Source organism: Tamandua tetradactyla, chromosome 2 (assembly GCF_023851605.1).
Source record: "Tamandua tetradactyla isolate mTamTet1 chromosome 2, mTamTet1.pri, whole genome shotgun sequence".
Classification (NCBI taxonomy): Eukaryota; Metazoa; Chordata; class Mammalia; order Pilosa; family Myrmecophagidae; genus Tamandua; species Tamandua tetradactyla.
The window spans coordinates 199665409-199692325 of NC_135328.1; the positions used below are offsets into that span (position 1 = coordinate 199665409).

Consider the following 26917-nt stretch of genomic DNA (forward strand, 5'->3'; position numbering starts at 1 on the left):
CTTTGCTCAGTGTTTTCCTCCTTCCCAAGTGCCCTTCCTTTACCATCCTTCAAGGCATAGCTCAAGTGTCTACTCCATAGTGTCCTCCTGAACTCTGAGCCTTCCCTCCCAGAGCCACAGCTCACTCTTCTGGGCAGCCCCAGACCCTTGGATACTGTGCTGGTTTGAAAGGATATATGCCCCCTAAGAAAAGCCATGTTTTAATATAAATCCCATTTCATAAAGGTAGAATAATCCCTATTCAATACTGTATATTTGAAACTGTAATGAGATCATCTCCCTGGTTGATGTGATTTAGTCAAGAATGGTTGTTTAACTGGATTAGGGGATGACATGTCTCCACCCATTTGAGTGGGTCTTGATTGGCTTATTGGAGTCCTATAAAAGAGGAAACATTTTGGAGAGAGAGACTCAGAGAGAGCAGAGAATGCTGCAGCACCACGAAGTGGAGAGTCCATTGGAGATGAGGAAGGAAAATGCCTCCCGGGGAGCTTCACGAAATAGGAAGCCAGGAGAGAAAGCTAGCAGATGACGCCGTATTCGCCATGCGCCCTTCCAGCCGAGAGAGAAGCCCTGACTGTGTTCACCATGTGCCGTCTTACTTGAGAGAGAAACCCTGAACTTCATCGGCCTTCTTGAACCAAGGTATCTTTCCCTAGATGCCTTTGATTGGACATTTCTTTAGACTTGTTTTAATCAGGACATTTTCTAGGCCTTAGAACTGTAAACTTGCAACTTATTAAATTCCCCTTGTTAAAAGCCATTCCATTTCTGGTATATTGCATTCCAGCAGCTAGCAAACTAGAACAGATACCCATCCTGGTGTCACTGCACTGACCACACCTACCGCCTCACCCATCCCAGCCTGGGAGCTCTTCATGGACAGGGGCCAAGTCTTTTCATCTTTTTCTTTCCTCAGTGGCTCTCACCATCCCTCCTAGGGAATGAGTACCACCCTGACCAAATCTACCATCCCCCCACAGCCGGCCCTTCATGGGCCTCAGGACCCATAGTGTCCCAAAGGCCAACACCTCCTATTCCCCATCCCCCACCCCCACCAGCCAGGTGCAGGCTCTAACTTTATCTGGCCTGTGGCTGCACTGGTTCCCAGAACAATTAGAGACAATGTCCAGCCCAAAGCCTGCCACTAGTCATTTTTACATCCTTTGGAGGTCCCCAGCATTCTAAACCTTAGCTTGGGGCTCCCTTCTGAACCTCCTTGCCATACATCTCCATGGCCCTGCTTCAACCTCACCTTCTCTTGCCTGGCTCAGATGTTCCCCTGGGATTGTTGCCTCTTCTCTCACACCCTTTTCCACCTAGAGCCAGGAGACCAGAGAGGTCCCCCCTGGGCTCACATCATGAGGCAGCCCTGCTGACAGTTAGACCTCCCCTTCCCGACCAGCCTGATGCTAGATATCTGAGGTCCCCACCCCACTACAAACACACTGCATTTGTCCCTCTGCCTCCTTCCGGACAGTCACCTTCCATCCTGGTCATTGGCAGGTGGCTGCAGGAGGGGACGTGGTAATGCCATGGGATATTTTCTGCTGAACACGCCCTCCCTCCCCCATCATGTGTGTCCTGTGGGTGGCTGAATGCAGGCCTACATCTCCTCTCACAGACTGGGCACTCCTGAGGACAGAGCCACCTTCTCCATCAGACCTAAGGCCCTTGACGGATGGCTGTCTCCCTCAACCCTGGCCCCAGCCTAGGCTCACACGAGGAGCTACCCACTCACCTTTCAGTGTCGCCTTCTTTAGCACCTTCATGGCGTACAGGTGTCCACTGTCAGGCCGGGTGACCTTTCGTACCAGGAAGACCTGAGAAGGCAGTGGGGTCGGGGTGGAGGTTGATGGGGGCACCTGGGACCGTCAGACCCCACCCTCCAGGTTCCAAGTTGACCTCTAACTTTCCGGAGCCCCAAGCTGACCTTCTGCCCTCCCCCAGCACCATAGTGACCTTGCACCATGGTGACCTCTCACCCTGCCCCCAGATCCCTCAACCCTACCCCCGATTTCCTGAGTGACCCCTCACCCCCCACCTCTGACATAACCAGGGAATTCCTCCCAGCAGTGGGCTCAGAACTCACTTTGCCAAAGGATCCCTGGCCCAGCACCTTGAGGAGCTCAAATTGGGATGGGTCGGCCTTCTCAGAGCCAGCCTTGACGTGGTGAGTGATGGAGATCTCCTTGAGGACGCCCTCATCCTGATTGAGGGACAGAGCTGGTGAGCACAGAGAGCCCACGCAGGGGCCCCCCCAAGTCTGGGACCATTCCCGCTGGACCTCAGTAGACAGCGTCCTGCAGGTCTGGCCAGGACACTACCCCAACTGCCTCTGAGTTTACCAACCCCAAAAGGGCTTCAGAGACCTGGAAGGGTCAAACCACCAAGGTGTGGGTCAGGCGACAAGGATGCTGGCACAACCAGGAAGGAATTCCCCCCAACCGCAAGCTCTGGCTAAAGCCCTGAGACCTCCAGGTCGTCCCTGAAGGGCTTCCCTTCCCCTGCTGCAAACGTTTTTGGTTTTGCTACAATAGGAAGTAGGGTTTATTCTCATACTGGGTAGGTGGAGTTGGACCTTTGTTCCTGGTCAGGATGAGATGGAGTGAATCCCTCTGGCCAACAGGACAAGGCCGAGGTACACAGAGAGCTGAGTCACCTGGGACTTCCCTACCTACCCAGTAAGCACCAGCCTCGGGTGGGTGGGAGTTAAGACCAGAAATGCCATGCCCACCCTTTCAAACTTCCCTTCAATGAGCCAATTGCCAGGCCCTGGCTGTTCTAGGAAGCTTCTGCTGTCTCCCAGTTTTCTGGTGTCTCTAGAGCTCTGAAGGCCTCTTTACTTCCCTGGGAAGCAAGTCTAGGCAGGGTCCAGTCACCCACGGGGCCAGGCTGGGACCAAGAGAGCCCAAAGACAACTTAGGCCAAATTGGCTGCCCAGGCACCTGCTCCAAGGGCCACAGCCAGGCCAGGACCAGATATCCGGGTACACTCACCGAGTCCTGCTGGGGGCCAGAGCCAAGGCCCGAGGCAGGCAGAGAGGTTTGGCTGATCCTGGGCCGCTGCTTCCTGGGCAGCCAGGGGAGCAGGGCCCAGAGCCGCAGACGGGGCAGCTTGGGATCCTGCTCCATCTGGCCAGCAGGGCCGCGGCACCATGGCAGGAGCAGGCAGCGTCCCGGGCTGCCTCGGAGGCGGCCCGGCCCAGGGCGGATGTGCAGGGTGATGGCGGGGGCTGGGCCTGGCCCAGGACCGCCAATCATTCAAGGTCTGTGGTTTCCCAGCTCCAGGCTTACACCCTCACCACGTTCCCTTCCTCTCTTTTGCCCTCACCCCAAAGCCTGAGGGCTGCCCTCAGGCCCTCCCTGCCCCAGCCTCCCTGGGGGCCTCATGCCAACATAGTTGCTGAGAAGCAGGTAAGTACTCTGGGTTAGGCAGGGACAGGCACCTAACATATGAAGGCAGATAAAAAAAAGACATCCAAAGGGCAGAGGCAGGCATCCAAGAGGTAGAGACAGAAAAAAACAAGCACCCTACAGGCAGAGGCAGGAGGAAACATACCCAAGAGGCAGAGATGGGCAGAGGCATGTTCTCAATGGCAGAGGCAGATGAGGACATGTACGTAACAGGTGGAGGCAGGAGGGGACATGTATGCAACAGGCAGAGATGAATGGGGACACGTATCTAATAGGCAAGGCAGGAGGGTACATGTACGCAACAGGTAGAGACAGAAGGGGGTACCAACCCAACAGGCAGAGACAGACAGGTGTGGGTCACCTAGTGGATGACATGTACCCAACAAGTGAAGACAGGAAGGCACTCAGCAGGTAGACACAGAGACAGGTAGACACAGAGACAGGTAGCAGGGCGAGGATCCCCAGGAAAGGGGGCGTCAGAGCTCCAAGACAGAGCTCTGGATTCTTTCAGTCTGCCTGGGGTGGAGGAAGGGATGAGGGGACATAACCTGCAAATCCCAAGAACCCAGGAGAGGAACCCGGTATTTGTGGCAGACCCATCTCTGAGGTCCCTAGGACCTTCTTCCCACCCCAGGACCTGAGGGGTCCAGGACTAAGATGGTGGGCTGAGGGGTCATCTCCAGAGCGCACTCTGATGGCTTTGACTCTAATCCAAAATATCCCCATTTTGAGAACAGGAAACTGAGGCCCAGAGAAGGACAGTGACTCACCCAGGCTCAAAGCAAGCCAGTGGCAGAGCCAGCTAAACCCAAGTCCCTCCCCTGGTTGCTGCCTGGCCTGGGATCAGCAGGCCTCAAGTGCCAGGAAAGGGTGGGCAGGTAAGGCAGCCAGAGCCACTTCCTCCCCACCGAGGCCTGCCCCCTCCCTCAGCATCAGGGTCAGTCTGGGGACTTCCCACTCTAGGCCTTGACCCTCAGAGACAGTCCCATCCCCAGGGGACCCTCCCTGAAAGAAGGGGGAGTGGTGTAACAGCCATAAAAAGCTGCAGGCAAATCAGGCTTGAGTACAAACCCCTGGTGGGATAGGCCGAAAGCCTGGCCCAGAGAGAGGCGGGGGGCGGCCAAGACCACACAGCCATTTCTGCCCACCCTGCCCTGAGAACTGCGCCTCTACCTCATCCGTCAGCTGTCTCTGACCGAGAATGCTCCCAGGGGACAGAGGCAACTATCGGGAAACCCCAGGACACAGAGACACCCCATCCTCCAAACCCTTGCCCTTGCCCAGAGTAATGGTGACACATCACGAGACGCAGGCCTTCTCTCTGCTCACCTTCCTGGGACAGAAGACCAAGTCTCCCCCAACCCTGGGGAAATCTGCCGTGGTCTGCATGGTGGGGCTCAAGCCGGTGGCCAGAGGGCCTTGTTACTCCCTTTACTTCTGCTTTTTCAGTCTTCCCAGCCCAGAAGGCAGGGTCCTTGGCCCCCCTCCTTCTCACTTCCCCCTCCGCAGGGAGGAGGGACAGAAGATGGGTCAGGCTCCCCTGCTGAGGAGGGGTTACCACAGACCCCAAGCCCGTTACCCCAGGGAGGACTGGGTGTGCGCCCCTCCCCATCTCCTCTAACCCTAGGGAGGGGACACAGGAATACAGATGGAGGTCATGCGGCAATGAGGTGGTGACACAGGGGGGCATCCCAGCACCCGGGAACACCCACCTGGAGGGGCCCTGAGGAAGGGGAGACAGAAGTCAGCAAAGCCATAGCCTCTGACTGCCCAGCCCAGAGCTTAGACGGTCCAGCTCAAGACACTCCTGCCCCCACAGCGCCCTTCCTGTGGCTGGGCCCACCCAAGATGCCAGCCTCACAGCCGGCACCACAGGACGCAGCCCTCCCCGGCTCCAGGGCTCTGCGTTCTCAGCCCTGCCCTGAAGAGGCTTGCTGCTCCAGGGCCCAGAGATGCAAGGGGGACAGCCCGACACAAAGGACAGGATAGAGGGGCAAGGGGCTGTGGGGCAGAGCCAGACCAGGCCCAGCCCCTTTCCATGTGGCCTCATCTTATCACTCACACCAGTGCACCCACAGGAACTGACAGGCACACAACCACACACTCAGGCCGGTGATCGGAAACCATTTCCACAGACTTGGCCTATGTGGAAATACACGCCTGCAGTGCCCACGGACTTCCCCTTCCCTGCCCTCACGGGGTCTCCGATAACAGCCTCCGATGGGCGATGCCAGGCGTTCTGAAATGCCTCCCTGAATCCGAGGCTTCTCACTGCACCCCAGCTTCCTCAGGCTCCCCCCATGGAGACCGGGACAGCCCTGGGAACCTCAAAGCTCTCTGGCCCAGCAGCAGAAGAGGGGCCGGTGTCAGCGGGGCATCCACCACCCCCATTCCCCCCGAAGCAGAGGAAGAACCGCTGCGGCCGGCAGGGCACAGGAAGGAAACAGTCTCAGAACGGCCTGCACAGAAGGGCATGCGGAGGGGCTGGGAGGCCTCTAGCGGCAGGAGGACAGGCACCAGCCCACATCCCCTCGGTCCCTGCCCTTCGCTCCCCACCAGAGACACTTCCTCTTGATTTACTTCCTCCCACATGGCAGCTGGAAGAGAGATCCAGAGCACTCTAGCCTGACCCTTGGTTCCCTGATTTCCAGCCCTGGCCTCCCTCCTCCAGCTGCCGCCCAAGCCCACCTGCTAGTCCCAGTGCGTAATGGACACCACTAGCCTTTTGCCCAGCTGGCAGCATCTGCGGGCCTACCAGGCACTAAACCCCTCTGGTGGGACAGATGCCCCCAGACGCAATTCCCAGCATGCCTCTGGGCAGGTGAGGAGGGAGGCTGCCATTCTCAGGCATCCCTGAAGGCAGAGCTGGCCTCAGGCACCAGGCCAGGACCTGCACGAGTGACAATGAGAACTGCACCTCCTATTAGCCAAGCGTGTTTTGCATGCGGCCATTCTTTTTTTCAACCTTTGCCAGTGGGGATTCTGCTGTTCCTGTACTCGGCACTGGGGCTGGGGCTGGGGCTAAGATCCTGTGTCTTGGCTCCAAGGGAGGTACTGTCATCTCATTTCAAAGATGAAGAAACTAGACTCAAAGAGAAAGTGACCTGCCCAAGGCTACATGGCTAGAAAGAGGTGGAGCCAAGGGCAAAATCGAAGTATAAAGACCCTGCTTTTAAGCATTCCCTCACTGTCCTTCCCGCAAGGGCAACCAGCCTGGTTCTCCTCCGGACATCATTCGCAGTGACTGATCCCCTCCTCTCCCTGGCCAAGAGGTGCGGAAGCTAAGGCAGACCCTGGTCTTGCCCTCATACACATGATAATAAAATACAACTGTCCTGCGACAGAACTGAGAGCAGGTGCTGTGGGTGCCTGGCAGTGGCAACTCAAAGCTGGGTTCTGCAGATGAGCAGACATTGGCCAGGCCGAAAGGAGGAAGGAAGACATACAGGCAGAGAGCCAGGTGTGGGCAAGAGTTTGGAGGCCAAGAGTAGAGGTGGGAAGTCAAGAAGAACTGGCCACACACTGGTCAAGTGCTCCCAGGCCACGGTCTTTCCCTGCCTGAGCTCTGATTTCCTTCTCTATAAAATGGAGGTAAAAATGGCATGCGCTACTCTCAGAAAGTTGTTTCTAGAAGCAAACTGGGCCATGGAGACAAAGGGACATTGTAAACAGAACTTCTCCTTGGTTTAGCTGGGCAGTCTTACCATGGTCAGAGGCCAGCCCCAGGGCCCCAGGTGCAGGGAGGGTGGGCCAGGGGAAGTCCTCCCCCAACACCTGAGGCTGCCCAAGGTTCCCCGAAGTCCGTGGTCACATCCTGCCTGAGCTCCAGCCAGGGGAGCATGAGGGATCCGGGAGGGATCAGGGTTTCATAAACAGGAAGAGAGGAGGGGAGGGGGTTGACACTCAGCTCTCAAAATAGACCTGCAGGCGCTTCAAAGGGGTCCAGCTCCGGAGGCAGCCAGGGGAGGGGGCCTGGGTTGCCCAGTCCACCCCCAGGAAGGGAGGGTGGGTGAATGGAGTCCCAGGGTGCCTGAGGATTCCAAATGCACCCAGAGTGCTGAAGGGATCCAGCGGAGCTCACCCTGAACCCGCTGTATACACTGTTGCCCCTAAAACCCCAATATCCCTTTCTGCCTGAAATGAACACAAATAAACAAGCGTTAAGGACCTGTATTGTGCCACAAACTTTGTTGGTTGCTTTATTTTAAACACATCACATTTTGGGCTCTATTCTCCTTCGACAGGAAAAGAATCTCAGCCTCAGAGGGGCAAGTCATTTGCTCAAGGTTGCAAGGCAAATGAGAAACAGGGTTTTGAACTCAGAATGCCTGAATGCTGAGTCCCAGCCCCTGCCATTTCTCCAGCCAGGAGGCCCGATTTCCTTCTCTAACTGCCCAAATCCCACCTGCCCTGTGAGGGCCAACCAAATGCCCATTCTGCAGGGACGGTGGCCTGGTGCCCCACAGCCCACCCAAGTCCTCCTCCCCTGCTGTGCACAGCAGTGACCATCTGTTTGGCCCATGCTGGGCCCTGGGCTCAGATGCTACTCGCTGGGTCCCCGGGACTCGCTCATCTCATCATGCCACAGAGAGAAACGTGGGCTCCTGGAAGGCCTGGACCTGCCCCAGCACAGAGGCTCTATGGCTGCACAGCTGTGGCCTTCCCCTTCACTGTTCCCACCACATAACTTTCCTATGGGGAGCTCCCTGAGGGTGGGGGTGGGGGGCGTTATCTTCATTTTTGGTGGTCCCCCCAGGGCCACCGGAGGGTGCACTGAATGTGTGATAAAGCACAGGAAACCCAAGGCCAGCTCATTCCACTGCAGACTGAGCGCCCCCTGGTGTGTTGAGCCCAGAAGTAGGCAGTGGTGAACCCGGCAGGTGGGACAGCCAAGAAGATGGATGAGCAGGTGCACAAGACGGGAGCAGCTGGGGTGGCAGGGACCCAACGCTCTTCCTATGCAGCACTCAGGGTTCCCTGGGCTGAGAGCAGTGTGGGTTCTGGGGTCAAGCAGACCTGTGTTTAAGTTCTGACTCTGTCACCCACCAGCCAGCTATGTGACCTGGACCTCAGTTTTCTCATCTGCAAAATGGAGAGAATAATGATCTCTTCTGTCAGGGTGCAATAAGAAGTAAACACAGAGCGCCTGGTCTGTTGCCTGCTGGGTCTGGATGAAGCTGTTTTTCTTCTTAATGTGGCATTCAAGGCTCTCCTTCAGACCTGTTTCCCTTCCCACCACTGGGCTGTCTGCCTAATGCAGGAGTCACAGGCCTGAGATCAAATGTAGGTTATGCGCCTGCTCCTCTCTTAACCAGCCCCTCTAGCTCTTGAGGTCAGACACAGTGCTCACCACCAGCTCCCCAAACACTGCAAGCTCCTCTGCAATACCTAGAACCGCAGCCCTAAGAGCTGACCATCGCGGTTCTTCTCTAGTCTACAGCTCTGTCGTTCTGTTGCTAAGCATCTGTGGGCAGAAACCCTCCAGCCATAGGGCCGAGACAAGACATACTGAGGAATCCAGTCCACCCAACTTGGCCTGGCTTCTGCTGGACCAAGGCTGCCATAGCAACCAAGTGAGGAATAGGTGGGAGCCCATTTCTCTCACCCTGCCCTACCCCACCGAGCTCCTCTTATCTTAGGTGGCTGAGTCAAAGCAAACACCAGCCCTGGGACCATCTCAAAGGTCTCATTTATGGCTGGCCCAGTGCCCCAGGCAGACCCGGGCTGGAGGGTGGGGCCACTGCAGGAGGCCGCACTGAGCAATGTACCCAGGCATTCCCACTGCTGTGCCACAACCATGTGTTGCAGGCAGGTATTTCCACATCTGTCCTTCCTATCACTCCATGAGGTGGGCATTACTATTCCTAATTTACGGAAACTGAGATGCAGAAGGGAGATAGCTTCTCATCAAATGGTGAGGGTTGAATCAGGACTTGTACCCAGGTCTACTCTAACACCAGAGCCCAAGCACTGCCCCTGCCTGGGTACTTTCAAAGCCCCTCTACAGGGATCCCATGGGCTGAAGGGAGCCCAGGGGAAGTAGAGGCAGGAGGGGTGAAGGAATGAGCCTCAGGCTGGGAGGTGGGAACCTCAGGCTGGGAGATGGCTATGTGCTCTTGGGCTCCTCTGGGCCCTGGTTAGACTTGAGAGGCCTCCAGATTCTTTCCAGCACCACCACTCTAACTCACGCATGCCCAGAGGCCTCCAGGCTCTCATCAGATCAAGTTCTATCAAAGAGAGTGGCCCAGCCAGTCTGAGCCTTTCCCATCACCTAGGCCCTCTCCTCACAGTGGGCCCAGCCTCCACACCGCACGCTGAGCATGAGCAGAAGGAACACATAAGCCAAGGAAGTGTCCTGTCTGACCCTCTGGAGCCACTCATCCAGACAGTAGGGAGGCTGGAGCAAGTGATCCCCATGCACAGGGTGCCACAAGGGTTAGGCGGGCTCAGAGAAGGGTGAGGCAAGCAAAGGGATGAGACACCAGGACCCTCCTACCCCTCCTGTGCAACCAGTGCAACCACTGTCCCCTCACCCAGGCCCTGGCCCAGGGTACTGGCCCTGGTCCTCACCTTGGCTTGCTGAAGTCCAGCTTCTTCCCCCAAGGCCTGTCCATTCTGGAAAAGAGAAAGGAGATTGGGAAAGCACCATCAGAGAGAGAGCCCTATAGATATCCCCACCCTTGACTGCTCCCAAAGGCCAGGGAGGTCACGAAGGTGTGGGCAGGAGCTCTGGGTAGGTGTCTCCTCCAACTCCACTTTTATGAGGGACGGGGGCCAGGTATCGAGTCCTGCCACAATGGCCCTCTTACCACTCAGGCAGAGCATTTCCCAGGGGCTCAACACTCCCTCCCTCATCTTTCTGCCTAGAAAACAGCTCATCTTTGAACACTCAGCTCAAATATCACCTCCTCCCAGTGAGAAGGAAAGATCACGAGTAACTCCAAGCTCTTTCAGAGACAAACTTTAAACTGTGCAAACTACTCATATGTGAAAGGCTTCAGTTGCCTGGTCTGTAACATAGGAATAATTACATCTTCCAGGTGAGGACGGGATAACTGAAATCCAACAAGCAAAAGAAAATATAGGGAAAAGAATGGAAAAATATGAGCAGGGACTCAAGGAATTAATGACAACATGAAGTGCACGAATATATGTGCTGTGGGTGTCCCAGAACGAGAAGAGAAGGGAAAAGGAGGAGAAAAACTAATGGAGGAAATTATCACTGAAAATTTCCAAACTCTTATAAAAGACTTAAAATTACAGATCCAAGAAGTGCAGCATACCCCAAACAGAATTGATCCAAATAGACATACTCCAAGACATTTACTAATCAGAATGCCAGAGGTCAAAGAGAAAGAGAGAATCTTGAAAGCAGCAAGAGAAAAGTAATCCATCACATACAAGGGAAGCCCAATAAGACTATGTGTAGATTTCTCAGCAGAAACCATGGAAGTGAGAAGATAGTGGGATTATATTTTTAAATTATTAAAAGAGAAAAACTACCAACCAAGAATTCTATATCCAGCAAAATTGTCCTTCAAAAATGAGGGAGAAATTAAAACATTTTCAGACAAAAAAATCACTGAGAGAATTTCTAACCAAGAGACAGGTTCTGCAAAAAATACTAAAGGGAGCACTGGAGACAGATATGAAAACACAGGAGAGAGAGGTGTGGAGAAGAGTATAGAAATGAAGACTATCAGTAAAGGTAAAAAGAAGGAAAAGTAGATATGACATATAAAATCCAAAAGGCAAAATGGTAGAAGAAACTACTGTCCATAAATAATAATACTAAATGTTAATGGATTAAACTCCCCAATCAAAAGACATAGACTGGCAGAATGGATTAAAAAACAGGACCCATCTATATGCTTTCCAAAGGAAACACATCTTAGACCCAAGGATAAACATAGGTTGAAAGTGAAACGTTGGGAAAAGATATTTCATGCAAATAACAGTCAGAAAAGAGCAGGAGTAGCTATACTAATATCCAACAAATTAGACTTCAAATGTAAAACACTTAAAAGAGATAAAGAAGGACACTATATAGCAATAAAAGGAACAAGTCAACAAGAAGACATAACAATAATAAATATTTATTATTCTCGGTGCCAGAATATATAAATATTCTGGCACCGAGCCAGAATGCTCCAAAACACATGAGGCAAACACTGAAAAGAGAAATAGACACATCTACCATAATAGCTGGAGACTTCAATTCCCCACTCTCTTCAATGGAGAGACGATCTAGACGGAGAATCAATAACGGAACAGAGAATTTGAATAATACAATAAATGAGGTAGATTTAACAGACATTCATAGAACAATACACCTCACAACAGCAGGATATACTTTTTCTCAAGTGCTCATGGATCATTCTCAACAATAGACCATATGCTGGGTCACAAAGCAAGTCTCAATAAATCTAAAAAGATTGAAATCATACACCTCCAAGGTGTTGCAAGGGTTGAAAGAGACAAAGTATGGGAAATAATCCGGCCCAGGGATGGTGGCTGTCCTTACCTCGTCCCACTCTGGGACCCCTCCCCTGCCCCTGCATGGAAGAATCACTGTTACTTCCTCTCTGCCCCTGCATTCCTTCATTGTACCATTTGTTACATTGCAAGGACTAGTTACACACTACGCTATCCTTTACAATAAATGGGGAGTCCCCAGAGGGCAGAGATGAGGGCTTGGTGCTAACAGCTGCTCTCTTCCAAGCCCACTGCCACATGCCAGGCCCTGGCTCAGCACCTCACACCTGTGGCACCACATAATCCTCATGACAGCCCTGTAAGGTAGGCCCTGGCCCCATGTGGCAGAGAAGGCTCAGAGGTGTCTAGAGATGTGCCTGAGGTCATACAACTGATAAGTTGGGATTCAAACCCTGGTTTCTCTGGCTCCAAGAAGGTGCTCCAAAAAAATCCGCTGATAAGTGCCCATACTCCAGGCAAGGGAACTCCCTGCAGGGAGAGGCAGGCACTGGTGCTCACCCTTGGGTAGTCCTGTTTCTCCTTGCCTGAATACTCTGGTCTCAGGTGGGTATTATAAACCCTGGGGTGCAACCAAACTCAGCCCATCCATTTCCTGTGTGATGTAAGGTGAGTTACTTACTCTCTCTGGGCCTTGGGAAGCTGAAAGGAGCTGTCCCCACCCCTCCTGGCATGGTGACAGTATAATGAGACAGACGAGGTTTCCAGTGGTTGGAAAGTCCCAGCCTGGGCAGGTCAGGACTTTGGAGCCAGGCGCTGGGTCCACGGGACAACTGTGGCCTTGCTTGGCAACAGAAGGTCCAGCTGCACTCTACCCAGTCCCTGCCCCTGGCACAGCTCCCCTGCCGTTCCCAGGACATCCTGCCTCCTGAGCCCCTTTAATACCCCCTAATCCTCCCTAGGGGTTGAGTGTTCTTCAGGCCCCTGCACACACTCGCACACATGTACACACACACACACACACACACAAACACTATCATCTCTCAGCGGCTGAGGAACAGGACTGGGTTGATCGAGGCCTGAGGGTGATGCATTTGCAGAGTGAGTTCCATGTCCCCCAGCACTCTGGTGTCACTAACTTGATACTAACCCCCACGGATGATCACAACAGCCTGCATACCAGCTGACTACCCCCAAACCCTCATCCTTCCTAAAACTCGAGTGTGATCACCGCACTTGACCCACTTGGTCACTCAATCTTTATTGAGTACCTTCTATGAACCAGCTACCAAACCTGTCTGTGGCTCCCCACTGCCTGCAGAATAATGTCCCAGCAACTTAGCACAGCATTCAAGGCCGTCACCTCCACCTGCCCAGCACGGTGATGAAGAGTGTGGGTTTTGGAACCTCATTTCTTGGGTTCAAGTTCTGGCTTCTGCCCCCCTGCATGACCCTAAAAAGGTTACTTCACTATTTGCACTTCAATTTCCTCATCTGTGAAATGAAGAGAAAAATAAACTATTTCATTGGATGGGTGCAAGAAGCAAATGCTTATAAGAACATATACATGTAATTGGCATGTAATTGCTCCATCAACAACAACCATTGTTATTACTGGGCCCTATTTTTGAGCTAACCTGAGTGATTGAGACCCTGAACAAACCAGCTTGTTCCATATCCCAGAGCATTTGCATGGTGACTCCTTCCACCAAGAAAGCCTTTCTCTGGCCTTGTCACTTTGGCAAAGCCCTAGTCTGCTTTCAAGATTCAATTCAGATATTACCTCCTCTGACCACACAGCCTCAGATGCTCGCTCTCTCTCCTCTGTGCCTCTACAGCACCAAGTATATGGCGGCTTAACTAGGGAAGGAGCCATGGCTTGTCCATCACCAAGTCCCTGGCACCCAGCTACAGGGCCAGCAGGTAGTTTGTCAAATGAATGTGCAGCCCAAGCAAGGAAGACTAAGCAAATTGCATTATTCCTATTTTTTCACATGAGGCTCACAGAGTTAAGGGACTCACCCAAGTCCTCAGCTAGCAGGTGGTAGGCCAGAGACCAAAACCCAAGTCACGTGGCTGCAAGCCTAGGTTCCAATGAAGGAGAAGAGGAGGAGGTGACAAGTGTACCCAGCAGTGTGGGTTTAGCAAGCAGTGTGGTTCCACACTAGCCCGGATAACTCCGGCAACCCCACAGACCCAGTATAGCCCATCTCCATTCCCTGGTTCTCTGGCTTAGGTGCTGTCCTCATGGAACCCCACCCAGGGATGACACCTGTAAGAGGTGATGGACAAGGTCTTGAAAGGGGAATGAGCAGCCCTGGAAAAAGACTGGTGGTACAAAGGGGATTCCAGATGAACTTCTCCCTCAGAGCCCTAGAAGGCAAGTTTCATCTGCCCTTCAGACCTGACTGCCGCACAGGGTGGTGAAAAGAACACAGCTATGAAGAGCTGTCCTCGAACCCTAGCTCTGGCAGCCACCCACTCAGCCTGTAGGTCAACCACATCACTTCTCTGAGGCTTGGTTTCCTCATTTGTACCAAGGGCAAGGATTTTAGTCTGTCTTGTTCACATCTGCAACCTTGTTGCTTGGAATATGATAAGTATGTAATAAATATCTGCTGAATAAATGAATGAATGAAAGGGACAATGGTGCTGACCTTACAGAAGACTGAATGAAGGACCTTGTCTGAAAAGCCTGGTTCAGGAAGGGGTCCTGGAGTCCCTTGCAGGACAGAGACTGCTCTTCTTGTGCTTCCTCAGAAAGCACTACTCATAGAGACAGCAGTCCAGGCCCCCTGACCACTGTGTCCCCTTCCCAGAGGTTGAGATGAGTTCCAAGAGGCACCCTTCCTTCCCACCCAAGTGGCTCTGTCTTGGGAAGAGGGAGCCAGGGCAGCATCTGGCAAAGCTGGGCAGCAGATGGAGAAAGACAGCACGTGTCCCGCAGGCAGGAAGTAGCCCCAGAAGCCGGGTTCAGAGCCCAGCACTGGCAGCCCTGCACACTGCTGGAGACCGGGGCCAGGTGCCAGGGCCGGCTGGCATCATCAGCCCCTCAGCCAAGGCTGGACATGGGCCCTGCGGGATGAGGAGTGTCTGCCAATATCCGGAGTCTCTTCTGGAGTACCTTTTACCTGGGCCAGTTTAAACCCATCCCTTCCCCATTCTTGAGCCTCCTCTTGCTTGGGAGAAGACAGTAAGAGATCTGGGTTCCAATCCTAGCTTTGATTTAATTCATAAGCCAGTTCTCCCCTCTGAATTCAGCTGCCCCATCTGAAAATGGGAGTAAAAAACCCGACCTTGAAAAGCTGTTGTGATAATTAAAATAAGGTGACATATGTGGAGAGGCGTACATTGCCCAGAGGAATTTCCAATGGGTTCACTCCAGCTGGGCAGCACCCTGGGCCAGGCCCTGCCTCGCAGCAGCCCATTTTCAACCTCTTCACCAAGAAGGCAGCCCAGATCCCAGGTCTCCGCCAAGGGCCCCCACCAGCTCCTTGTCTGCCTCCTACCAGGCCAGGAGCCGCCAGCAGCGCCTGTACCTGCAGGTCAGGCTGCTGTATCACTTACATGTCACCTGGACTAAGAACAGCAAGGCCCTGTTCTCCAGCGAGAATGGCCCCACCCGTACCCTGGCTGCTCCATGGCTCCTGTTACTCAAACAATAATACCCAGTCACTTGGCACCTCCACAGAGAGGGGGGAGGGAGAGGCAGGCAGCAGTGCACCCTCTCAGGCCCAGGAAATGGAGGCTGAAACCCAGCCCTCACCACTGGAAAAGCAGAGGCCCAGAGAGGCTGAGGACTGATTGACAGTCACACAGCAATTCTGGGGTAATGTTCCTGAAGTAATCGTGTCCCCAACCCCACCCCAAACCCTGGAGAATACGCCAGTTTTCTCCTCTCACCAAGTTCAGGGACTAAAGGACTCAAACTGAGTCAAGTTTCCCTTTCAAACCTGGCCCCCTGGTGAAGCTGGCTCTAGCTCCAAGATTTCGCAAAGGGAAACAGGAAGTGGTGCCCTGGGCTGGGAATGGAGCTCCTAGGTATCTTCCCTCCCTACCAAAATAACCGGAGGGAAGTCCTTGGGTTAGGCCCCTCCCAGCTCTATCTCCCTCTTTGGAGGCCTAGGTTGTAGGGCAAAGGAATTCACCTCTGAGTGCCCCTCCAGCCCTAGCGGTGGGCAACGGAGGGGGCACGATGGGCTAGGGGCTGCAAAGGGCAGTGTTCCTCACCTCCGAGGGTGAGTCAGCGAGAGAACCTCCGAGCAGCCGCGCAGGGCCTGTAAAAACCTGTGGCAGGGATCCCAGAGCAATTTACTCCCAATTGCGCCTTCAGGTTGGTTACCTAATCCTACCTCGCCCACCCTCCAATGGCCAGTGTTGGCCATCCCTTTAAAGGAGCAGCACATCCTTGGTGCTGGGAGCCCAGGGCCCTCACCCTGACCCAACCTGTGGCCGTTAGAGGTAGGGCACATGGGGGCTGCCCCAGGTAAGAGAGGCTGGAGGAGGGGACCCAAGCAGAGGCCAGGGGCCCCAGTCGGGAGAAAGTCATCTAGGCTCCCTGGCTCAACTGAGGTCTCCACTTCCTATCTGCAGAGCCCCCTGGGGCCCCCTGGAAAGGAGGGACTATCACCTGCATCCTTCCCTGCCTGACAATGAGGGGAAAGTTTTGGACTAGCTGGTTCAGGGGCTTGACCTTGTCTGCGGGTCAAAGGGTACAGGAAGAGCTGCCTTCCTGTCTCCTTAGGACCTGGCATCACATAATTCTCAGAGGAGTCCCCACTCCCTTCTCCACAGCCTACACAGGTATCCTCTGGCTGTAGCCTGAGGCAAAGAAAGCCAGGAGACCCAGCCCCAGACAGACCCTGTCACCCCATATTCCACAATTGCCAGAAGGCAGGAGGGGCAATCCTTCCAAGATCAGCAGCGGAGAAGCGGGGAGTTCTTAGGGAGTCGGTGGGAGACATCAAGAGTGGAGGTCCCAAGAGCCTTATCTGTGGCAGAATCGCAAACATCTGGCACCCCAGCCCTGCCCTGCAGGAAGCTCCGAGAGTTCGGGACGCATCTGGGTAGGTGTATTAGGTGTGAGGCTTGCGGGGAACTAGATCTCACCGCCCCACCGGATCCCTCTCTTGGCCAAGGGGCGGCGGGGGGGTAGAGTCGGAGCTGGGCGGAACTGTCCCTCGCACACACACTCGGGACACCGGGAGGGTGGGGAGGCGGAGCCGGAGATCCGAGGGCGCCTTGCAGCGGAACCGCAGATGGTCTTGCCCCAGTGGGGAGCCGGAGTCCCCGGCCCCAGGCGCCCTTCCCTCGCCCCGCACACTCACCTCGGGATCCAGCGGCACCAGCTCCATGAGCGGCCAGGGCTCCTTGAGCTGAGCGAGCGGCATCGCGCCGCCGCCGGGCCGCCCGCGCACCTCTGGCGGCCCCGGCTGCGCCGCTTCTGGGGTCTCCTGTTCCGGGGGTCAGCGCCCTCGCGCCCCCACGCCTCCGAGCCCCCCGCGCCCTGGGCGCTCCGGCTGGGCCGTCCACCGGCGCTGCCGCCGCACTCGCACTCCGGCTCCCTCCGTCACCCAGCGCCGCCGCGCCCATTGGCTACCTGCGCGGGGGGGCGGGGCCTCCGAAGCCCCTCCCCAGCCCCCGCAGAGCGGCATTCCCCGCGCGGACCCCCGCCCCCGCAGCGCGGACAGCGCGGGCCCCGCCTCCACCCCGGCCCTTCACGGGCCCTCTGCTCCGCACAGAGTGCGGCTCCTCCAACCCAACCCCTGCGGAGACCACTCCAGGGTCTCCGCTCTACCCCTCTCATCTGATCTGAGAATCGGTCCCCAGCTGTTTCTGCTCCTTCAGCGGGAGGGACCCCCTCGCCGCCCACCCCTACACAAATACAGGTTATCCTGACCCCCGCGGAGGCTTGAAAGGAGCCTGGGCCCAGTTTTCCATAGGCCCTCACCGCAGAGGCCCTGGGGACCGCCTACCCTCTACAAGTTTCTGCCCAGCGCGGAAGCCAGGACTGGAATCTCTCTAGGGATCTCCGCGCACCAGCCCCAGGCGGGCTCCAGTTCTGTCACTACCGCCAGGACCCACAGCGCCCCCAGTGATTGCCGGCTGTGCTCGATTGTGTCCTCCTATCACATAGTGGAGATCCTTCCAAACCAGACCTCCCTGGAATCTCTCCAGCTGCTGGCCCAACTCGGGCTGAATTGGACTTGTAACCGCTCTGAGGTGAGCAGGAAACCAGGCTCCCAGAATTGACCTGGTGGGCTGGGTGAGGAGTGAAAGGATGGGGAGGGGACTTCCCCCTGGAGAGATTCATCCTCCACCTAAAAAGGGCTTAGGAGCCCAGCTGTGAGGTTTGTTCACACATGGGGGAGTGGGGAGATGGGCTTGCTGGTCTCACGGGTGGTGAAAACTGGCCAGTTATTTGCAAAGCTGTTCTAAAGCAAGGGCATGGAAAGGAGAGTTTATGACGGCCTCCTGCAAGCCGGATGCCAGCCTGTGATCTCCTGGAATCCTCCCTACCACCTAGTTTACAAATCAGGAAACTGAAGCTCTAGAAGATGAAGTGACTTACCCAAGGTCACACAGCTGGCCAAGAACAGGTTAGGACTTTAAAAAAGTAAAAGAGGACGAGGAGTTCTCCTGAATCCAGCTCCTCCCCTTATTGCATTCTTCTCCCAGAATGGGACTGGAAAGGACATAGGAACCCAACAAATTTGGATTTCCATCCCAGTCTTCTACCTCCTCAACACTGGAAAGTTCATTTTATGTCTCTAAACCTCTGTTTCCTCATCTGTAAAATAGTAATTACAATCCCATTCTTTTAAGGATATAGTGAGGACTAAAGTCGTTTTAATTCAATAAATATGTATAGACTTGTATATTAAATGACAAGCTCTTTTCCTGAGCATGTATTGTAAGCCAGTTCTTCTTCTAGATGTGGGGACCATGGCAGTGAACAAAACAAGATCCTTACTCTCGCCATGGAGTTTCCATTCACGCTTGTGTGATTAAATAAATAATTACACCTAACACTAACATAGCACTTAGCGTGTGCCAGGCACTGTTCTAAGCACTTTACATGTCTCACCTCATTTAAATCTCAACGAATAGTAGATGCTATTATCTTCCCCAGTGTACAGATGAGAAATGGAAGACAGAGAGGTTAAGCTTCTCATTCTCCAGGTCCCTGTGTCCTTCCAAGGTTACAGAGCTTGAAAATGGCAGAGCTGGAAGACAACTCTGGCAGTCTGGCCCCAGAGTTCATTCTCTTGTTCATTCACTCTCCACCTCCTTGAAGAGAAAAGGTGAGGGATAAACCGAGGGCAGTCCTGGACCAGCGTTGGCAGCTGTTGTTAACATTGGTATTAGTATTATCCAGTTCACTTGCCAGGAAATAGCTTTCCTTGCTCCAACCCCTGCTGCTCAGGATGAAGTTGCAAATACTTGGGTCATACTTAAACAATTATTTGCTATTCATCTGAAATTCAGATGTAACTGGGTGTCCTGTAATTTTGTTTGCTAAATCTAGTACTCCCACTGAGGGCTCAGAACAGCTCACACACAGGTTCCAAATACCCGGCTTGCAGCCAAGCACGTTTAGGTTAAACTAAGTTGGTGAATGAGAGCAAAGGTCTGGGAGAGGGAGGTGGGCAGATGGGTGGGAGAGAGGCAAGAGGGAAAGAGGAGTGATTTTGCCTTTCATCTGCTCCTCCCTGGAACCCCTGACCTTCTTCCCTTCCCCCTACCCCTCTCCCCTCAGGAAAACATTCCTTGTCAAACTTACCATCTCAATTTAAGAACAGGGTCCTCGATTGTGCTTTTCTATGAATGTTTCACTTCCTGAGTCTCCTCTTCCAAGGGTGTTGGGCAGGTGGTGGGTCACACTGGAAAGAAGGGAGTCCAGAGGACACCTGGGCCCTGCCTGGGGAGCTTGGACAGGTCAGTTTGCCCATCTGTGGTGTAGGGATAACAGTCACTCAGTAGACAGCTATAGAGATCAAAGTGTAGCCTACAAAGCACAGTACTGCTGCAGACTCAGCTCACGCTTTGCTCCACATCTCTCTAGGTTCCAACTTCACTGGTTTTCCTTCAGTTTTTCTGCCACAGGGCCTTTGTACATGCTGCTCTTTGTGCTTGAAAGTCTTCCTTCTTCCTAAAGCTGTCTCAGCTTTGTGATCACTTCCTCCAGGACAGTTTCTCTCATCTCCCTATTATATACATCCACAGCATTGGAGACTTTTCCTCCATAGTGTTTCTCAAAGTTGTGCATTTACATATTTATGTTATTAATTGATTAACATGTGACTCTTTATCATTAGACTGTAAGTCCTGAGGGGGCAGCAGTTGGGTCTGTCTTGTCTATTCATCCCCTCCCTAGCACTTGACACCCTCCTTAGCACATACTAGCTATTCACAGGGGCTAGGTAATATGACCAAGACCACTCAGTTACAAAACAGCAAGTTGAGGACTCAAACCCAGGCAATCTGATTCCAGAGCCCGTGCTCTGAAATGCTTCACTCTAAGTGGTGAATACATGCTAGCTATTAATAATAATAATAATAATAATGTAGTTAGAACAGGCTGTTCTGGGCAGCCACCTGAGGTGTTTGTTAAATGAATGACTCATGAGTGTGAAAGGGCTTTGCTGGACACAAGGGAGGTTATTATTCTGTACCCTGTGGAAGTGATTCTTCTGGAAGGGAGCAGAGATCCGAACTGATGGGAGCTGAGGGCCCTGCTCCAGGTCGCTCGGATGCAGACTGGGTATGTGCTTGCTAAAAGGCACAAGAGCCCAGACTCTAAATGGGCAGTGCCCTGGGGCAGGGAGGGGGCACTGTCATCTTTATTTCTTCATGGCCTCTCTATGGAGGATGGTCTTGGCATGCAGGTCACCTAGCTGCAAGTGAAACAGGGTGAGGAAATTAACCATCATGATAGTTATGGTTTTAACAACTGATTAAAAAGTGCCAGAACTTCACTGAACATTTAAATAATAATAATCACCAACAAGGAGAGCTTACTGAGAAATGACTATGCCTGGAACAGAGTGTGTACAGGCAAGAACTCCTCAAATCACCCCATCAACACTATGAGACAGAAATGATTGTCCCCATTTTCCAGATGAGAAAACTGAGGCTCAGAAAGTGACAGGAGTGCTCACAGTCACACAGCTAGTAGGTTCTGCCGCCAGGCTGGGAATATAGGTCTCCTGGACTCAAAAGCCTAGAAGGAGGTCCAGGTCCACTCCCTGTGCAGATCGTGGCTAATAGTGACCTGGGTCGGGGGCAGAGGACCTTGTCTGACTCATCCAGTTCCGAGGGATGTGGTGGCATCACTCCCTTACTCAACCCCTCCAGGACTCCCCCATCACACTTCAAACAAAATCAAAGCTTTGCACAGCCTGTGAAGCCCCACATGACCTCACCTGCCACTCCTTCTTGGACCTCCTTCCTTACTTACTGCCCTGCCCTTCTGCCACCAAGCATCCTTGCTACTTACTGGATGTGCCAGGTATGTTCCCACCTCGGGCTTTTGCTCTGGCTGTGCCCGCCATCTGGAACGTTTCTTTTCCAGGTCTCGGGGTGCTCTCCCTCTCTCCCTCACTTCATTCAGGCCTCTTCAGAGAGGGCTTTTCCTGACCCTGTCTGAAATAGCTTCCCCACACCCCACAGTATCACCTGTTTTATCTTTCTATTATGGCATGCTTCTCTACAGCAATCATGTTGTATGTTTACCTCTTCTGATATTCTTTGCTTCCCCCACTAGAACAAAGCTCCACAAGGTTGGACTTGTGTGTTTTGTTTACTGCTATATCCCTGGACCCACCTGACGTCTAGCAGGCCCTCACGATATCCTGATGAAATGGATCCACCCCAGCCTGGGCTCTAATCCTGGCTCCAGCACTCCTATCTTTGTGAGTCTGAGCATGTCAATTAGCCTCTCCATGCCTCAGTCTCCTCCCCTGTAAAACAGGGGTGGATGTGAATATAAAGTGAGATCAGGCAACAAAATACCTTTGCAGAGCCTGGCGCAGGACAGGTGTTCAGTATAAATGGTACGTAACAATCACAGATTCTCCATTCCCTTGAAACCTGCCCCCTCCCCTCTGCAAAGGAGAGATGTGAGAGGAGGAGATGGGGGCTTGGGGTTCACTGACTGGGTTCTCCACTGGTGTGAGAAGAAGTGAGGAGAAGAGGCCCCAGCTTGGAGGAACGCCCATGACTTTGTTCAAGGAGATGGTAAAGAAGGAGGCTAAAGAGGGGGTGGTCAGAAAGGAGAAACAGAAGCCTGCGGGTGGGTCTCAGGGCTGCAGAGTGAAAGGAGAATGAGGCAGGAAAATTGGCCAGGGGATTACTCTCCCATGGGGCATGCCCCTGACCTGGAGACTGCAGTGGGGCAAAAGCTTGTTGCTACCTGTTGGAGAGGATTACATGGTGGGTGGAATTGGGTGCAGGAATTGCAAGAGAGAGGAATTAGAATTGATTTGGGGTTAAAGGCGGCTGTAGAGGGAGCAGTTGGTCTTCAACAAATACTCGTTGGGCACCAGTTCTGTGCCATGCCCTGTCCTAGGCGCTGGAGATTCGCAAAGGAGCAGAAAGAGAGGGTCTACCCTCTCAGGGGTGTGTGTGCAAATTGCAGTCCACAGGCCAGTTCTGGCCGGCTATTTTTGTACACCCACGAGCTCAGAATGTCTTTTACATTTTTAAACGGATTGGAAAAAAAAAATCAAAAGATGAATATTTCATGGTGTGAATTTTATATGAAATTCAAATTTCAGTATCCATAAATAAAGTTTTATTGGAACACAGCCATGCTCCGTTTACGTATCGTCTAGGGCTGCTTTTGCACTACAACAGCAGAGTTGAGTAGCTGCCACAGAGACCATATGGCCTGCAAAGCCTGCAATATTTACTATCTGGCTCTTTACAAAAAGTTTGTCAACCCCTGCTCTAGAAGCTTCCATTCTATCTGGGATAAACAATTAAACAAACAGGTAAGCTTAGTTCAGGGAGCTTCTGAGGACAAGAGCCAATTGGCAGCAGCATTTCCTCACATCCTGTTTCTGCCGCTGTCCCCCTCCCCGGAAGGGAAATTCTCCAGCCAGCCAGGCCGGAATATAGCCTCTGAGCAGTCCGGGTCCTTGTGCTCAGCCCCCACACCTCCTTCCAGCATTTTTCTGGAAGAAAAAAAAAAATGACACTCAGGAATCTGCAATGTCCTGCTCCCACCAAATCCCCCTTCCCCTCCCAGATCCTGCATCCAGGTACCGTTTCCGCTTGACTTAGGAGGAACATCATCACCTTTGTTGGGAAGGCTGCCACCTGTCTATCTGCCGTCTGTGTGCTTGCCTCTCTCTTTACAGATCGTCACCCTCTCAACCTCATGGGTCCTTTGTAAGGGTCAGGAGTATTGTTTCCATTTCACAGACGAAGAAACTGAGACTTAGAGAAATGACCTGACTTGCCCAGGGTCTCACAGTCTTGAAGTCGCTTGTGGAGCCAGTTCTAGAAAGTAGTTGTGTGTCAGTTTTGGAAGGAACTTTTGGGAAATCTTATCCAGAGATCTCCATTGGCCTGTGGCAGAGGTGAGTCATGTAACTGTAGAGAACTTAACAACAATATTGAAACTAAGTCTTATCTTCTGATCTGCTTCTTATCACCATGTCCTCCCAGTGATAATGTCAGTGATAAAATACTTCTCTCTGTAGAGATCTTTCTCCGGGTCTAAGTTTGTGCTGGTTTCAAACAGTTATGCACCCCAGAAAAGCCATGTTCTTTTAATCCCATCATGTGGGGGGCAGACCTATTTTAGGGTGGGACATTTTGATTAGGTTGTTTCCATGGAGATATGACCCTGCTCATTAAGGTGGGTCTTAATTAACTTATTAGAGTCTTTTAGGAAGGATACATTTTGGAGAAAGCTCAGACACAAATGTTTGGAGATGCAGAAGGAAAACACTGCAGGAGCTGCCAGAAGCTTTGAGAGCCATTTGAATCCAGAAGCCAGAAAAGGACAGCAGGTGTCACCATGTGCCTTCCCATGTGACAGAGGAACCTTGACAAACCAGCTGCCTTTTCTCCGAGAAGGTATCCTCTTGTTGGTGCCTTAATTTAGACATTTTCATGACCTTAGAATTGTAACCTGTAATTTAATAAATCCCTTTATAAAAGCCAGTCCATTTCTGGTGTAGCGCAGTCTGGCAGCTTTAGTAACCTAAAACAGATTTTGGTACCAGAGAAGTGGGGTGCTGCAATTTTCAAATACCGAAAGTGCTGGAACAGCTTTGTAAATGGATAAGGGGAACATTCTGGAAGAATTGTGAGACATTTAATAGAGAAAGCCTAGACTGTTTTGAAGAGACTGTTGGTAGAAATATGAACTCTAAAGATATTTCCAGTGAGAACTTAGAGAGGAATGATGAATATGGTATTATCACAAACTAGAGGAAAGGTGATTTGTGTTTCACAGTGGCAGAGAATTTGGCAAAATTGAGTATTGGTGTTGGATAGAAGGGAGAATTTTAAAGTGAAGAGCTCAGATATCTAGCTGAGGAAATTTCCAAACTAAATGTGGAAAATGCAGCCTGGCCTCTCCTTGCAGGTTATAGTAAAATGCAAGAGGTAAAGAGATAAGCTGAGAACTGAACTCTTAGGTACAAGGAAACCAGACATTGATAAGTCTGGAAAATTCTGGGCTTCCAAAAAGTGAGACCTCAGAGAATAGTGTCCCATGTGAGGATTTAACCAAACATGGAACCAGTCAGCCATTTCAGCTCAAACCAGGATTGCAGATACAGTTATCCAGAAAGGATTTGTGGAAAATCCTATTGTCTGATGGTTGGGACCCCATGGAAAACACAGGGAAACTGACAAGAGTGTTGCAGGATCTGTATGAATGAAACCACTGCCAGTCTGGACTTAAATGGACAGAAAAGGGATCGCTTGAAAGAAAAATAACTTCAAAGGCAGAACTATGGAAGCTAAGGTCTGGAGTCAGGAAATCTCAAACCAGGAAAGCAAATGCACCCATGCATGTGGAGAGGGTGAGTTTGTCCCAGAGGCAGAAAAGTGTTGCTGTCTCAGGCCTCAGAGAGGGTGGATCACATTCCCTGGGGAATGAGGAGCACCTGGCTACCACCCCACTGCTCTGAAGGGGTTGAGCATTTGCCACAGAGATTGCAGGGAGTCTGGGCCCCACCCAGATGCTTGAGGAGGTTTGAGCTGAGAACAAGGTGGTCTTCCCAATGCTCCCCAATGTTGTAACCCTCACTCCAGTGTTTGGAGAGAGGGGGGTTACTGACTGTGCTGATTTGAAAGGATATATGCACCCTAGAAAAGCCATGTTTTAATTCTAATCCCATTTTGTAAAGGCAGCCGTTTCTTCTAATCCTTATTCAGTATTGTATGTTTGAAACTGTAATTAGATAATCTCCCTGGAGATGTGATTTAATCAAGAGTGGTTGTTAAACTGGATTAGCTGGAGGTGTGTCTCCACCCATTTGGTTGGGTCTTGATTAGTTTACTGGCATCCTATAAAAGAGGAAGCATTTTGGAGAAGGCCAGAGATTCTGAGAGAGCAGAACAAAGCAGCCACGAGAAGGAGAGTCCACCAGCCAGTGATCTTTGGAGATGAAAAAGGAAAATGCCTCCCAGGAGCTTCATGAAAGGAAACCAGGAGAGAAAGCTAGCAGATGACACCGTGTTCACCACAGGCCTTTCCAGATGAGAGAGAAACCCTGACTGTGTCCGCCATGTGCCTTCTCACTTGAGAGAGAAACCCTGAACTTCATCGGCCTTCTTGAACCAAGGTATCTTTCCCTGGATGCCTTTGATTGGACATTTCTATAGACTTATTTTAACTGGGACATTTTCTCGGCCTTAGAACTGTAAACTAGCAACTTATTAAATTCCCCTTTTTAAAAGCCATTCCGTTTCTGGTATATTGCATTCTGGCAGCTAGCAAACCAGAACACTGCCTAAGTCCTTGGAGATGATAGGACTGCCACTCTCTCAAGCCCTGAGGATAAAAACAGTCATTCTATAAATAACTCTCAGACTTTGAAATCTAATAGAGTATGCCCTCCATTGTTTGAGTCTGGTGACCACTATTTTCCTTACAATTTCTTCCTGTAGCAATGAGAATGTTTATTCTATGACTTGCTCTACTTTTTTATGTTGGAAACAGGTAACTTATGCTAAGTTTCTCATGTCTTCTGCCAGAGAAGAATTTTGCCTTAGGACAGATCATACCTGTAGCTGATTTTGATAAGACTTTGTACTGTTTTGTCTTGGTATTATATTTGTATTGTTAATGAAATATTTTAAGGTTTCTGTGATATTGTGATGAAATGAATGTATTTTGCATTTGGAAAGAACATGTCATTTTGGGGTCCAGAGGGTGGAATATGCTAGTTTGAAACTGTTATATACTCCAGAAAAGCTATGCTCTTTTAATAAACTAATCATTTGTGTCAGACCAGTTGTAGGGTGGAACCTGTTGATTAGGTTGTTTCCATGGAGATGTGACCCCACCCATTAATTGGATTTTAATCAGCGTACTGGAGTCCTTTAGAAGGGAAACATTTTGGAGAAAGCTTAGACACAGATGTTTGGTGGTGCAGAAGGAAAATGCGCCAGGAGATGCCAAAAGCTGAGAAAAACATTTGAAATCAGAAACCAGGAGAGGACAGCAGACATCACCGTGTCCCTTCCCATGTAACAGTGGATCCTGGATGCCAGCTACCTTTCTTTCAAGAAGGTGTACTCTTGTTGGTGCCTTAATTTAGACATTTTCACAGTCTTAGAATTGTAACTTATAAATTAATAAATCTCCTTTGTAAAAGTCGATCCAGAAATGATCGTATGGTGAGAATGTTTGTGTTTATATGTTGTTATGTTTTAAATAAATAAATTAAAAGAAAAAAATATATATATATTATAGTTATCATTAAAATAAAGTTTAAAAAAACCTCGACAAAAGGGGGAGGAGAGAAATCCTCCCTGATTCAAGAAATCATCTTGAAGATGATTGTATAAGGTTATAGCTTTTACAGTGTGACTGGGTGATT

General features: G+C 51.6%; 1 protein-coding gene and 1 long non-coding RNA gene across 5 annotated transcripts in view; one reads left to right on the forward strand and one right to left on the reverse strand.

Annotated features, from left to right (window-relative positions):
• RPS6KA1 (ribosomal protein S6 kinase A1) overlaps window positions 1–17911 on the reverse strand; it is a 39492-nt gene extending 21581 nt beyond the window's left edge. Inside the window, exons 1-4 of one of the 4 annotated variants that reach the window (XM_077150716.1) lie at window positions 17825–17911; window positions 9987–10031; window positions 2093–2209; window positions 1742–1823 (exon numbers count right to left, since the gene is read on the reverse strand). In XM_077150716.1, the coding sequence (XP_077006831.1) occupies window positions 1742–1772 (31 nt within the window). In that variant the 5' untranslated portion in view covers window positions 1773–1823; window positions 2093–2209; window positions 9987–10031; window positions 17825–17911. Of the gene's footprint in view, window positions 1–1741; window positions 1824–2092; window positions 2210–2999; window positions 3201–4745; window positions 5153–9986; window positions 10032–17176; window positions 17396–17824 lie in introns of those variants that run through there. The other 3 variants (XM_077150714.1, XM_077150715.1, XM_077150713.1) reach the window with 3 other exon arrangements.
• LOC143674673 (uncharacterized) lies at window positions 15975–26675 on the forward strand. The gene is made up of 5 exons (XR_013171155.1): window positions 15975–16182; window positions 16644–16915; window positions 17875–18071; window positions 23213–23434; window positions 23739–26675. It is a non-coding gene; the product is annotated as an uncharacterized LOC143674673 (long non-coding RNA).
• Window positions 26676–26917: the final 242 nt, after the last annotated feature.